The 15,213-nt window shown below is 42.0% G+C and overlaps 1 protein-coding gene across 9 annotated transcripts in view; it reads left to right on the top strand.

The window, feature by feature from the left end:
• The window catches only part of OXR1 (oxidation resistance 1), a 446,019-nt gene that overhangs the window by 332,158 nt on the left and 98,648 nt on the right, over positions 1 to 15,213 (top strand). The window contains exon 1 of one of the 9 annotated variants that reach the window (XM_010863479.1): positions 14,916 to 15,213. This exon is cut by the window's right edge and continues 5 nt beyond it. The exons of 7 other annotated variants lie outside the window; for them this stretch is intronic. In XM_010863479.1, coding sequence (XP_010861781.1) covers positions 15,041 to 15,213 — 173 coding nt within the window. In that variant the 5' untranslated portion in view covers positions 14,916 to 15,040. Of the gene's footprint in view, positions 1 to 14,915 lie in introns of those variants that run through there. One more of the 9 variants, XM_010863472.1, reaches the window with a different exon arrangement.

Here is a 15,213-nt window from a genome sequence, read left to right as displayed (position 1 = left end):
CCTGGAGTAACAGGCAAATTTGGCCTTGGAATATGGAATGAAGCAGGGCAAAGACTAATAGAGTTTTGCCAAGAAAATGCACTGGTCATAGCAAACACCCTCTTCCAACAACACAAGAGAACACTCTACACATGGACATCACCAGATGGTCAACACCAAAATCAGATTGATTATATTCTTTGCAGCCAAAGATGGAGAAGCTCTATACAGTCAACCAAAACAAGACCAGGAGCTGACTGTGGCTCAGATCATGAACTCCTTATTACCAAATTCAGACTTAGATTGAAAAAAGTAGGGAAAACCACTAGACCATTCAGGTATGACCTAAATCAAATCCCTTATGATTATACAGTGGAAGTGAGAAACAGATTTAAGGGCCTAGATCTGATAGATCGAGTGCCTGATGGACGGAGGTTCGTGACATTGTACAGGAGACAGGGATCAAGACCATCCCCATGGAAAAGAAATGCAAAAAAGCAAAATGGCTGTCTGGGGAGGCCTTACAAATAGCTGTGAAAAGAAGAGAAGCAAAAAGCAAAGGAGAAAAGGAAAGGTATAAGCATTTGAATGCAGAGTTCCAAAGAATTGCAAGAAGAGATAAGAAAGCCTTCCTCAGTGATCAATGCGAAGAAATAGAGGAAAACAACAGAATGGGAAAGACTAGAGATCCCTTCAAGAAAATTAGAGATACCAAGGGAACATTTCATGCAACGGTGGGCTCGATAAAGGACAGAAATGGTATGGACCTAACAGAAGCAGAAGATATCAAGAAGAAGTGGCAAGAATACACAGAAGAACTGTATAAAAAAGATTTTCACGACCCAGATAATCACGATGGTATGATCACTCACCTAGAGCCAGACATCCTGGAATGTGAAGTCAAGGGGGCCTTAGAAAGCATCACTACAAACAAAGCTAGTGGAGGTGATGGAATTCCAGTTGAGCTATTTCAAATCTTGAAAGATGATGCTGTGAAAGCACTGCAGTCAATCTGCCTGCAAATTTGGACAACTCAGCAGTGGCCACAGGACTGGAAAACATCAGTTTTCATTCCAATCCCAAAGAAAGGCAATGCCAAAACATGCTCAAACTACTGCACAATTGCACTCATCTCACATGCTAGTAAAGCTCAAAATTCTCCAAGCCAGGCTTCAGCAATATGTGAACTGTGAACTTCCTGATGTTCAAGCTGGTTTTAGAAAAGGCAGAGGAACCAGAGATCAAATTGCCAACATCTGCTGGATCATGGAAAAAGCAAAAGAGTTCCAGAAAAACATCTATTTCTGCTTTATGGACTATGCCAAAGCCTTTGACTGTGTGGATCACAATAAAATGTGGGAAATTCTGAAAGAGACGGGAATACCAGACCATCTGACCTGCCTCTTGAGAAATCTGTATGCAGGTCAGGAAGCAACAGTTAGAAGTGGACAGGGAACAACAGACTGGTTCCAAATAGGAAAAGGAGTATGTCAAGGCTGTATATTATCACCGTGCTTATTTAGCTTATATGCAGAGTACATCATGAGAAATGCTGAGCTGGAAGAAGCACAAGCTGGAATCAAGATTGCCGGGAGAAATATCAATAACCTCAGATATACAGATGACACCACCCTTATGGCAGAAAGTGAAGAGGAACTAAAAAGCCTCCTGATGAAAGTGAAAGAGGAGAATGAAAAAGTTGGCTTAAAGCTCAACATTCAGAAAACTAAGATCATGGCATCTGGTCCCATCACTTCATGGGAAATAGATGGGGAAACAGTGGAAACAGTGTCAGACTTAATTTTTTGGCTCCAAAATCACTGCAGATGGTGACTGCAGCCATGAAATTAAAAGATGCTTACTCCTTGGAAGGAAAGTTATGTCCAACCTAGATAGCATATTCAAAAGCAGAGACATTACTTTGCCAACAAAGGTCCATCTAGTCAAGGCTATGGTTTTTCCTGTGGTCATGTATGGATGCGAGAGTTGGACTGTGAAGAAGGCTGAGCGCTGAAGAATTTGATGCTTTTGGGCTGTGGTGTTGGAGAAGACTCTTGAGAGTCCCTTGGACTGCAGCGGAATCCAACCAGTCCATTCTAAAGGAGATCAGCCCTGGGATTTCTTTGGAAGGAATGATGCTAAAGCTGAAACTCCAGTACTTTGGCTACCTCATGTGTAGTTGTGACTCATTGGAAAAGACTCTGATGCTGGGAGGGATTGGGGGCAGGAGGAGAAGGGGACGACAGGGGATGAGATGGCTGTATGGCGTCACTGACTTGATGGACGTGAGTCTGAGTGAACTCAGGGAGTTGGTGATGGACATGGAGGCCTGGTGTGCTGCGATTCATGGGGTTGCAAAGAGTCGGACACGACTGAACGACTGAACTGAACTGAACAGTATGATAGCCTTTCTAGTCAAAAGAAAGCTACAAGGTATTATTTGTCCTTATTTTATACATAAGAAAGCTGCATCTCAAAAGTAAATAGTTTGACCTAGTTTTCACATTGGAAAACATTTTGTGGGCAATCCTGCCTTTTTAACAAATGTTTGAGTGAATTGAGAGTCACAATTAATTGCTCAGGTCAGAGAAGGAGAACTTCATGTGGCAGCACTCACTGTAGGAAAGCCCTGGGTTTTTCTGGCTCTGTTCTTACCCAAGCATGTGACTTTGATAGACTCGCTTGACTTCTCTGGGCCTTAGCTAACAAATCAATGAAGATAAGAGACAAAACTAGATTAACACCAAGGTTTCTCTCAGGTCTGACAAGGTTGTTATTGCTAAATTCAGGGCAGCATGTGAAAGAGAATTGAGACTTACTGTTTATAGCTCTAAAAGCAATTCTTTTCAAACTTTTTTTTAATATAGTTTTACCTAAAACCAATATATAAACATAAAAATGGCATGTTATGACCATACATGGGCTTCCCTGGTGGTTCAGACAAGAAAGACTCCGCCTGCAATGCAGGGGACCTAGGTTCGATCCCTGGGTCAGGAAGATCCCCTGGAGACGGAAATGGCAATCCACTCCAATATTCTTGCCTGGAAAATCCCCATGGACAGAGAAGCCTGAGGGCTGCAGTCCATGGAGTCGCCAAGAGTCGGACACAACTGAGCGACTAAGCATACACACACATGATCATACATATGGTTTACAAGTTCAAATTTATAATATTTTCTGATCATGAAAACATTTATTGAGAGAATTAGGCTGATAGAGCTGAAACTAAAGTTTTAAACGGGGAGTGATGGGTGATTGATGGACTGTTCTCTGCATGACTACCTCACCATTTGGGCTTCCCAGGTGACACTAGTGGTAAAGAACCGGCTTGTCAGTGTAGGAGGCATAAGATACGTGGGTTCTATCCCTAGGTTGGGAAGAGCCCCTGGAGGGAGCATGGCAATCCACTCCAGTATTCTTGCCTAAATAATCCCATGGACAGAGCAGCCTGGCAGGCTGCAGTCCATGGGATTGCACAGAGTCAGACGTGACTTGGCACACGCATACCTCACCATTCTACTCATTGTGCTTGGTTTGCTTGCTTGCTGTTGGTTGCAAAATGTCAAGAAAGTCCTTATTCATATACATTATTTAAATGGTAAATCAATACATAATCTTGGAACCTGAGAATACTTGTCAGAATATAAAAATGGCAAGAAAGGCCTGAAAAACAGATACATGAACTTGACAATGTAAATCAGGTAGTGTTTTGTATATTAACTTGGAAGGTATGATAAAAATCAGTGAAAATTAACCATTTACAAACCCTTGTATCAGCCAGTTTGGCTAAGCTTATGCTATGGTGCCAAGTGAATCCCTAAACTTCAGTGGCTTACTGTAACAGTGTTTATTTCTTGATTTATTTCTCACTCATATTACATGTCCAATTCAGGTTGAAGTTGGGGGAGGGACTCTGATCTGCATAGTTTCTGGATCCAGGTTGTTGGAGATGGTGCCACCATCTCACCACGTGCCAGCTAAAGCAGGTAGTATCCTTGGTTGCCGAGGCAGGGGCAAAGGCATGTGAAGTGTAGAAAATTGAGTCCTTTAAACAGAGGCCGTTTCTTTACACATGTGAGTATAAAACATGTCACTTCTGCTCAGTGGCTCAGTATTTGTCAAAACTAGTCTTGTGGTCCTATTTCAGAAGTAAATGTGTGATCTGCATGAACTAAATATGCAAAACACTTGAACTATAATATAAGGAGCAGATCTCAAATGTGCCTCATAATCAAAAAATGAGGTTCCTGAGACACACCCTACAATCCTGGAATCAGGTTCTCTGGGGTATAGTTGGGAAATCTGAATTTTTAAAAATGTTCCACAGCTGATTCTCATTATCAGCAGGATTCTACTGCTGTGAAGAGGAGTTTTTTTTTTTTTTTTTTTAATTAGAGGAAAAGCAACAGTTAGATCTGTAGATTTGAGATTACCCAGCTGCAGTGTTGGAGATGATTAAATAGGGGAGAAACAAAAAGCTGAGAGGCTCATGTCACACAACAAACAGAAACGCATGCAGTTATGTAGCATGCAATGTGCAGTAGGACCAGCTCCATCTGAGAGTCTTAACAAAGCTGTTGTACATTTCTTTGTGTGTTTAAGAATCTTTTCTCCACCTCTTCCTTCCTTAACTCTCAGAAAACTAGTAGAGTAGGCACAGAGTGGCTTCTAACCAGTCTTTGTTGACTTCATTCATTAAATGCTTTGTGTGCCTGTGTTGGTTGTAGAGCCTGCTCAGCACCCATAGAAGGCCCAGGGTAGGGAGTAGGGTAGGTGGCCATAGTCTGCTTCTTTTTTTCATTTTTCTAATACCTTAAAAAAAAATACAAAGCAGAGATAGGGAAGTTATTTCTAATATAGTCTAAACTAAAACAACTAATAATATACAAATATAGAAGTTTGTAGGAGACTACTATGAAAAATTTTAAATACCAACAAATCAGATAACTTAGGAAAAACAGGTAAATTTCTAGAAAACTTTAAACTAAAACTGAATCATAATGTACTAGAAAATCTTAAGAGAGCAATAATGTAAGAGGTTTGGACCTGTAATAAAAAACATCCCCAAAAAGAAAGGTCCAGGACAGATGATTTCACTGGTGAATTCTACCAAACATTTAAAGAAACATTAACATCAGTCCTTCTCAAACTCTTACACAAAACTGAAGAGGATGGAATTCTCTTAAATTCATTTTGAGGCCATCATTACCCTAATACCAAAACCAGATAAGGACTCTACAAGAAAAGAAAACTACAGGACAATATCTGTGATGAATATAGATGCAAAATTTTTTAACAAAATACTAGTAAACAGAATTCAGCAACACAGTAAAAGGATCATACACCACAATCAAGTGGGACTTATTCCTAGAATGGAAAAATGGTTCAACATATGCAACTCAATAAATCTTATACACCACATCAGTACAGTGAAGAATAAAACTTATATGTTCATCTCAATAGATGAAGAAAAAGCATTTGACAAAACTCAATATCCTTCTGTGACAAAAACTCCCAATAAATTGTGTATAGAAGGAATATACCTTAAAATAAGGGGTATATATAGATAAGACACAACTAAAATCACACTCAGCAATGAAAGATTGAAAGCTTTTCCTCTAAGATCAGGAAGAAAGCAAGGATGCTCACTGTCACCACTCTTATTCAACACAGTACTGGCAGTTTCAGCCAAAGCACTGAGGCAAGACAAAGAAATAAAAAGCAGCCAAATTGGAAAGGAAGAAGTAAAGTTACAGATGATATGATATTAATATATGATATGATTAATATATGATATTAAATATGATATGGTATAATTAATATATGATATTAAAACAACTCCAATAAAAGTACTGCTAGAACTAATAAACAGATTTCATAAAGTTGTAGGATACAAATCGACAGAGAAAATCAGTTGTATTCATATATACTAAAAATGAACTATTTGAAAAAGAAAGAACATCATCTCATTCACAATAGCATCAGAAACAATAAAATACTTAGGAATAAATTTAGCCAAGGTGGTGAAAGATCTCTACTTTGAAAACTACAAGACAGATGAAAGAAGTTGAATAAGACAAATAAATGGAAAGGTAGCCTATGTTCATGGACTGTATATTGTTAAAAATGTCCATACTACCCAAAGTGTTCTATATATTCAGTGCGATCCCTGTCAAAGTTCCAATGGAATTTTTCATAGAGATAGGACAGGACATGACTGAAGTGACTTAGCAGTAGTGCTAAAATTCATATGGAGCTGCAGAAGACCCCAAACCACCAAAGCACCTGAGAAAGAGGAGCAAAACTGATGCACATCAGACTTCCTGATTTCAAATTTATTACAAAGTCATACTAATCAAAACAGTGGATACTGATGAACCTATGCAGGGCAGGAGTAGAGACACAGACGTAGAGCACAGGCTTGTGGACATACTGGAGGAAGGAGAGGGTGGGACGAACTGAGAGAGTAGCACTGATACCCATACAGTACCATGTGTACAATAAATAGCCGTGGGAAGCAGCGGTATTGCACAGGAAGCTCAGCTCACTGCTCTGAGATGACCTAGAGGGCTAGGATAGGGGCAGGAAGATTTAAGAGGGAGGGGATATATGTATACTTATAGCTTCCAAAGTGCTGCTGCTAAGCTGCTAAGTCGCTTCAGTCGTGTCTGACTCTGTGCGACCCCATAGATGGCAGCCCACCAGGCTCCCCCGTCCCTGGGATTCTCCAGGCAAGAACACTGGAGTGGGTTGCCATTTCTTTCTCCAGTGCATGAAAGTGAAAAGTGAAAGTGAAGTCACTCAGGCGTGTCAGACTCTTCGCAACCCCATGGACTGCAGCCCACCAGGCTCCTCCGTCCATGGGATTATCCAGGCAAGAGTACTGGAGTGGGGTGCCATTGCCTTCTCCCAGCTTCCAAGGTGGCTCAGTGATAAAGAATACACCTGCTGATACAGGCGGCGCAGGAGACACGGGTTTGATCCCTGAGTCAGGAAGATCCCCTGGAGTAGGAAATGGCAACCCACTCCAGTATTCTTGCCTGAAGAATTCCATGGAAACCCAGTATTCTTGCCTGGAGAATTCCATGGAAAGAGGAATCTGGTGGGCTGTAGTCAGGGGGTCACAAAGAGTTAGATAGAACTGAGTGACTGAGCAAGCACACAGAGCTGATTCATGTGGTGCAGCAGAAACCAACACAACATTGTAAAGCAGTTATCCTCCAATTAAAAAAAAAAATGGAATACTGGCATAGAAACAGACACATATGTATATTCATATACCAGTGAAACAGAATCAAGAGCCCATAAATAAAAATTAACCATGCATATACCATCAACTAATATTTGACAGGGGAGCCAAGAATAAATGCTGCTGGGGAAACTGGGTAGTCACATGTAAAAGAATGAAATTCTACGCCTATTGTACAAAACATACAAAAATTAACTTGAAGCAAATTAAAAATTCAGATGTAAGACCTAAAACCATAAAACTTCTAAAAGAAAACAGAGGGAAAATGTTCCTTGACACTGGTCTTGGCAGTGAATTTTTGGATGTGACACCAAAAGCACAGGCAACAAAATGAAAATAACCCAGAGGGACTGCATCACACAAAAGAAATAATCAACAAACTAAAAAGACAACCGAAGAAATGGGAGAAAATTATTTGCAGACCACTTATCTGAAAGGGGTTAATATCCAAAATATATATGGAACTTGTAAAACTCAATAGCAAAAAACCAACAGTTGAATTAAAAACTGGGCAGAGGATCTGAATAGACACTTTTCCAAAGAAGACATACAAATGGGCAACAGTTACATGAAACCATCCTCAGGATCACTAGTCAGCAGGGAAATGCAAATCAAAACCACAATATGATCACTTCACACCTATTAGAATGGCTGTTATCAAAAAGGTGGGTGAGGCAATGGCACCCCACTCCAGTACTCTTGCCTGGAAAATCCCATGGATGGAGGAGCCTCGTAGGCTGCAGTCCATGGGGTCGCTAAGAGTCAGACACGACTGAGCGACTTCACTTTCACTTTTCACTTTCATGCATTGGAGAAGGAAATGGCAACCCACTCGTGTTCTTGCCTGAAGAATCCCAGGGGCAGGAGGGCCTGGTGGGCTGACGTCTATGGGGTCACACAGAGTCAGACACGACTAAAGTGACTTAGCAGTAGCAGTAGCAGTATCAAAAAGGTAGTAAGTGTTACCCAGGATGTGGTGAAAAGGGAACCTTCATGCATTGTTGGTGTGGATACACTGGTACAGCCACTAAGGAAAACAATATGGAGTTTCCACAAAAAATTAGAAATAGACCTACCATAGGATCCATCAATCCCACTACTGGGTATATATCCATAGGAAATGAAATCATTATCTCAAAGAGATATCTGCATCTGCATGTTCACTGGAGCTTTATTCACAATAGCTAAGACCTGGGTAGAACCTAAATGTCCATCATTGGAGGAATGGATAAAGATGATGAGGTTTAGATACACCATGAAATATCATTCAGCCATGAAAATGAAATACCATTTGCAATAACATGGATGGACCTTAAGGGCATTATGCTGACCAAAATGTCAGACAAAGACAGATCGTGTACTGTATAATCTCACATGTGGAATCTTAAAAAATTGCACTCATAGAAACAGAGTAGAAGAGTGGTTGCCAGGGTCTGGAAAGTGAAAGTGAAGTCGCTCAGTCTTATCTGACTGTTTGTGACCCCGTGGACTGTAGCCTGCCAGGCTCCTCCGTCCATGGGATTCTCTAGGCAAGAATACTGGAGTGGGTTGCCATTTCCTCCTCCAGAGGATCTTCCCGACCCAGGGATCGAACCCTGGTCTCCTGCATGGCAGGAAGATGCTTTAACCTCTGAGCCACCAGGGAAGCCAGGGTCTGGAGGATGTGGGAAATGGTGAGATGTTGGTCAAATGGTAGATATTTCCAAATTTTTCCTTTTTTACTGTGTGGGATTTCTCTAGTTGCAGCGAGCAGGGGCTACTTTCTAGTTGCGGTGTGTGGGCTTCTCATTGTGGTGGTTTCTCTTGTTGCGGAGCACAGACTCTAGGGGACTCGGGCTTCAGTAGTTGCAGTACATGGGCTCAGCAGTTGCAGTCCCGGGCTCCAGAGCACAGGCTCAATAATTGTGGTGCAGGGGCTTATTTGCTCCAAGGCCTGGTGGATCGTCCCAGATTCAGGGATTGAACCCGTTGTCTCCTGCATTGGCAGGCAGATTTCTTTACCACTGAGCCACCAGGAAAGCCCCTACGTTTCCAATTTTAAGTTGAATAAAATTAAGTGAGGGATCTAACATATAATATGGTGACTGTAGTTAACAATATTGCATTATATAGTTGAAGAGAGTTGCTAAGAGAGTAACTCTTAAATGCTCTCCTAGCAGCTATACCAAGAAGGTAATTATATGAGTTTATGGAAATGTTAATTAACCCTACTGTGGTAATCATTTTGGAATATATACTCCTATCAAATTATCTCATTGTATACCTTAAACTTAGACTATGTTATTTAAAAAAAAAAAATCCACCAATTCAACCTCAGGTATAGAAAGAAATGAGAATATATGTCCACAAAAAAATTTATTAGCAACATTATTCATAATAACTAAAAAGTGGGAATAATCCAAATGTCCACCAACTTATAAATGGATAAATATCTATTCCTATAGGATATTATTTGGCAATAAAAAGAAATGACTTACTAATACATGTTTCAACATGAATAAGCCTCAGAAACCTTAGGCTAATTGAAAGAGGTCAAACACCAAAGACCAGATATTATATGATTCAGTTCATGTGAAATGTTTTTAAAAGGCAAATCCATTGAGACAGAAGGTAGATTAGTTGTCTATGCCTGTGGTGAGAATGGAGAGTACTACAAAGGATAAGAAGTTTCTTTGGGAGGTAAGTTTTGTTGTTGTTCAGTCACTAAGTTGTATTCATGATAGAAATGTTCAAAAATTAGATTTGGGATGGTTTAACAACTGTCTAAATATACTAACAACCAGTGAAGTGTACACTTTTAACAGATGAATTATATGGTTTGTAAAATAATATGCCAGTAAAGTTATTTTAAAAATAAGGCAAAGGGTTGCTAGAGGAGTCAGGCAAGATATATAAGGAAGGCCATTTTTTGTTTGTTTTTAAAGCTTGAGAGGAATATATGTGGATGATACAGGTAGGATAAGGAGGAAGGAACGAGAGTGGAGAGAGAAAAAATAGTAAAGCACAAAGGTATAATAAGGCTGGCAAGTCATAGACAATAACACACTAAAGTCAAGAATTAATTTGGAAAAGGAGAGGCATGGACAAGAGCAAGGACTTCCTTCCTTCTGAGGCAATATATGGAGATAAGCTTGCTGTAGATTACAAAGAAAAGGGGAAGAAAAGTGAGAGTGTTTCATGGTCTATGGTTTTGAGTCATACAGAAGACCAAGTAACATGTTTGAATAATGAATTTGGTAACTTCAGGAGAATAGTGATGGCTGAGACAACAAATGTGAAGAATTAAAAAGAAAAGCTGATGAAATGAATAAATGGATTTTAGAGACATTAGGGCTTGGCTGAGTTTAAATAAAAACTTGTAAAGCACTTAATCATCAAAGTTTTTATCCGGAGCTCTAGGTTTCTATGAAACTGAAGCAGGGGAAAAAAAAAAAAAGGTTAACTGCTTGTAAGCCAGTGTTTGAACTGGTAGAGTACAGGTTCTTGCTAAGGTTAGAAATAAAGTGCAGATTTTATCAGGTATAAAAAACTCAACCACTGTTTTGCATATGATTATCACAAAATAAATAGCAAATGTGAAGATGTAATATGTATTTTAGAAAAATAAAATAATTTGTTTATTTAATCAAATTTGGCCTTGGAATACGGAATGAAGCAGGGCAAAGGCTAATAGAGTTTTGCCAAGAGAACACACTGGTCATAGCAAACACCCTCTTCCAACAACACAAGAGAACACTCTACACATGGACATCACCAGATGGTCAATACCGAAATCAGATTGATTATATTCTTTGCAGCCAAAGATGGAGAAGCTCTATACAGTCAGCAAAAACAAGACCAGGAGCTAACTGTGGCTCAGACCATGAACTCCTTATTGCTAAATTCAGACTTAAATTGAAGAAAGTAAGGAAAACTACTAGACCATTCAGGTATGACCTAAATCAAATCCCTTATGATTATACAGTGGAAGTGAGAAACAGATTTAAGGGACTAGATCCGATACATAGAGTGCCTGATGAACTATGGACGGAGGTTCGTGACATTGTACAGGAGACAGGGATCAAGACCATCCCCATGGAAAAGAAATGCAAAAAAGCAAAATGGCTGTCTGGGGAGGCCTTACAAATAGCTGTGAAAAGAAGAGAAGCAAAAAGCAAAGGAGAAAAGGAAAGGTATAAGCATCTGAATGCAGACTTCCAAAGAATAGCAAAGAGAGATAAGAAAGCCTTCCTCAGCAATCAATGCAAAGAAATAGAGAAAAACAACAGAATGGGAAAGACTAGAGATCCCTTCAAGAAAATTAGAGATACTAAGGGAACATTTCATGCAAAGTTGGGCTCGATAAAGGATAGAAATGGTATGGACTTAACAGAAGCAGAAGATATCAAGAAGAAGTGGCAAGAATACACAGAAGAACTGTACAAAAAAGATCTTCACAACCAAGATAATCACGATGGTCTGATCACTCACTTAGAGCCAGACATCCTGGAATGTGAAGTCAAGTGGGCCTTAGAAAGCATCACTACAAACAAAGCTAGTGGAGGTGATGGAATTCCAGTTGAGCTATTTCAAATCCTGAAAGAGGATGCTGTGAAAGCACTGCACTCAATATGCCAGCAAATTTGGACAACTCAGCAGTGGCCACAGGACTGGAAAAGGTCAGTTTTCATTCCAATCCCAAAGAAAGGCAATGCCAAAACATGCTCAAACTACCACACAATTGCACTCATCTCACACGCTAGTAAAGTAATGCTCAAAATTCTCCAAGCCAGGCTTCAGCAATACATGAACTGTGAACTTCCAGATGTTCAAGCTGGTTTTAGAAAAGGCAGAGGAACCAGAGATCAAATTGCCAACATCCGCTGGATGATCGAAAAGGCAAGAGAGTTCCAGAAAAACATCTATTTCTGCTTTATTGACTATGCCAAAGCCTTTGTGTGGATCCCAATAAACTGTGGGAAATTCTGAAAGAGATGGGAATACCAGACCACCTAACCTGCCTCTTGAGAAACCTATATGCAGGTCAGGAAGCAACAGTTAGAACTGGACAGGGAACAACAGACTGGTTCCAAATAGGCAAAGGAGTACGTCAAGGCTGTATATTGTCACCCTGCTTATTTAACTTATATGCAGAGTACATCATGAGAAACACTGGGCTGGAAGAAGCACAAGCTGGAATCAAGATTGCCGGGAGAAATATCAATAACCTCAGATATGCAGAAGACCACCCTTATGGCAGAAAGTGAAGAGGAACTAAAAAGCCTCTTGATGAAAGTGAAAGTGGAGAGTGAAAATGTTGGCTTAAAGCTCAACATTCAGAAAATGAAGATCATGGCTTCTGGTCCCATCAGTTCGTGGGAAATAGATGGGGAAACAGTGGAAAGTGTCAGACTTTATTTTTTGGGGCTCCAAAATCACTGCAGATGGTGATTGCAGCCATGAAATTAAAAGACACTTACTCCTTGGAAGGAAAGTTATGACCAACCTAGATAGCATATTCAAAAGCGGAGACATTACTTTGCCAACAAAGGTCCATCTAGTCAAGGCTATGGTTTTTCCTGTGGTCATGTATGGATGTGAGAGTTGGACTGTGAAGAAAGCTGAGCACTGGAGAATTGATGCTTTTGAACTATGGTGTTGGAGAAGACTCTTGAGAATCCCTTGGACTGCAAGGAGAGCCAACCAGTCCATTCTGAAGGAGATCAGTCCTGGGTGTTCTTTGGAAGGAATGATGCTAAAGCTGAAACTCCAGTACTTTGGCCACCTCATGCGAAGAGTTGACTCATTGGAAAAGACTCTGATGCTGGGAGGGACTGGGGGCAGGAGAAGAAGGGGACGATAGAGGATGAGATGGCTGGATGGCATCACCGACTCAATGGATGTTTGACTAAACTCCAGGAGCTGGTGATGGACAGGGAGGCCTGGCGTGCTGCAATTCATGGGATCGCAAAGAGTCAGACACGACTGCGTGATTGGACTGGACTGAACTGAGACTTAAGTCATTCAAATTCAATTTTTAAAGCTTACTGAGTCTAATTTTTGGACGTGGTGCTAAGCTTAGTGCTTCCTTATAAAATGGAAATCTCAGAAAAACTGGGAGCCACTTACTACTCTACCAGATGGGTTCCTAGGAGGTACAGAACGAAGTCCAGAGCAGTGTTTTCCCAAGCACCACATCTAAACACATGGATGGTTGCTGGATATTCACATGCCTGGGTCCTTACTCAGAAACTCTGTGAATTACACTTTGCGGTATATGCGGTGTAGCCCAGTCATTCTATACATTTAACCAAGTATAAAAGTGATGCTGCTGTTAGAATGGTGAAGTCTGTTCTACCTGTTAAGCTGAAAATGCTAACAGTCGGAAAAAGACCAGTCAAATAATTGAAAAGGGGGCAGAGGCATGCGGCCCGGAGGATAATCTTCAATGATTTTGGCAAAACGCTTAAGTTCCTGAAAGATGTTTTCTGGACTCCATTGTTAGGTATGATTAGCTCTCCAACTTTCTAATTTAAACCTTTTCTTCAAATACATTAATAAATTGGTAATTCCAAGAAAGTTTTATTTAATGCATGGTAAAAAATAAGAGCCATGTCTCCTAAGTGGCTTCAGTCGTGTCCGACTCTTTGCAACTCTATGGACTGTATTTAGCCCACCAGTCTCCTCTGTCCATGGGATTTTTTTTTCCAGGCAAGAATACTGGAGTGAGTTGCCCAGCCCTCTTTCAGGGGATCAAACCTGCTTCTCTTTTGTCTCCTGCATTGGCAAGCGGGTTCTTTTCCACTAGCGCCACCTGGGAAGCCCACTTAGTTAAAGATCCTTCAAACACAGACGTAAAAGGAATAGAATAACCAGCTCTCATAGGAGTCAAAATTGGGTACTAAATGCCTGTCAAATGTCACTGCTCTTTCTCTCCTTAAAGGGTAAAGGTGCACATTAAAGCCCTAATTAATTACCTTGCCTTACAGACCAGTCATAGAATGTCAAACTCTTAACATCAGTTCCTGATGCCACAGCGAACTTCGAACGTGACGATTGATGCTTTATTTTACGAAGATGGTTTCCTTAGGAAGCATCTTAATCTGGGCTGTTTTGTGTTAACTACGACCTTAAAACTAACCTCTCCTTTACCTCTCACCCACTCGGCCTCCCTCCCCCAAATTTCAAACTGCAAAGTTTCCTGTAGATTCGTGCCCATCCCCCTAACACACACTGAAACTTCTTGATGGACAGAAGCTTTTGGACGCTGCCCTCCCAGGCCCCAAGCTTTGCGCAAATACCAGCAAAGCCTCCCCAGGGCCACCCTGACGCCCGTGTCGGCCCTCGGGGCGGGAAACGCCCTCCCCAGCTTTCCCCCAGCGGCCTGAAAGTCCGGTCGGGTCGGCCCGGGGAGGGGCGGGGCAGGGCGGGGCGGGCCGGCTCCATTGGGGCCAGGGCACGGGGGGGTGGGGGGAAGCGGACAGGCCCCGCTCGGCTTGCTAAAAGGCCGCTGCTTTTCGCCGCGGCCTCTGTTCCAGGAAGTATGTGTCTACTTTCTAAGCTAAGTTTGGCCCAGAATCGGCGTTAAGAAGCAACGGCAAAAACTTTTCAAAAACTTTCGTCCCGCTCCTACTCCCCCGCTGTAGGGTTCCGTGATGGTCGCCCCCGGGCCGAGCGGCGGCCGTCCCCTCCCTCTCCCCGCCTCCCCGGAGGCGTGAGGAGCCGCCGCCGCCCCCGCTGTCGGGTGGGACGCGCGGGCGGGCGCGCACCGAGCGGCGGCCGTCGCAGCAGAAACTGTCGGCCTCCTCCTGGGTTCCTGCCCCCCGTGGCAGGATGGACTACCTGACCACGTTCACAGGGAAGAGCGGGCGCCTTCTGCGGGGCACAGCCAACCGCCTGTGGGGCTTCGGGGGTGGCGGCGAAGCCCGTCAGGTGCGCTTCGAGGATTACCTGAGGGAGCCCGACCAGGGGGACCCCGAGTGCGGGTCCCCGCCCCACCGGCCCCC

The sequence above is a fragment of the Bison bison genome, unplaced genomic scaffold (genome assembly GCF_000754665.1).
Source record: "Bison bison bison isolate TAMUID 2011002044 unplaced genomic scaffold, Bison_UMD1.0 scf7180017864491, whole genome shotgun sequence".
Classification (NCBI taxonomy): Eukaryota; Metazoa; Chordata; class Mammalia; order Artiodactyla; family Bovidae; genus Bison; species Bison bison.
The sequence above is the reverse complement of the archived record's forward strand: the minus strand, read 5'-3'. Positions and strand labels throughout refer to the sequence as shown.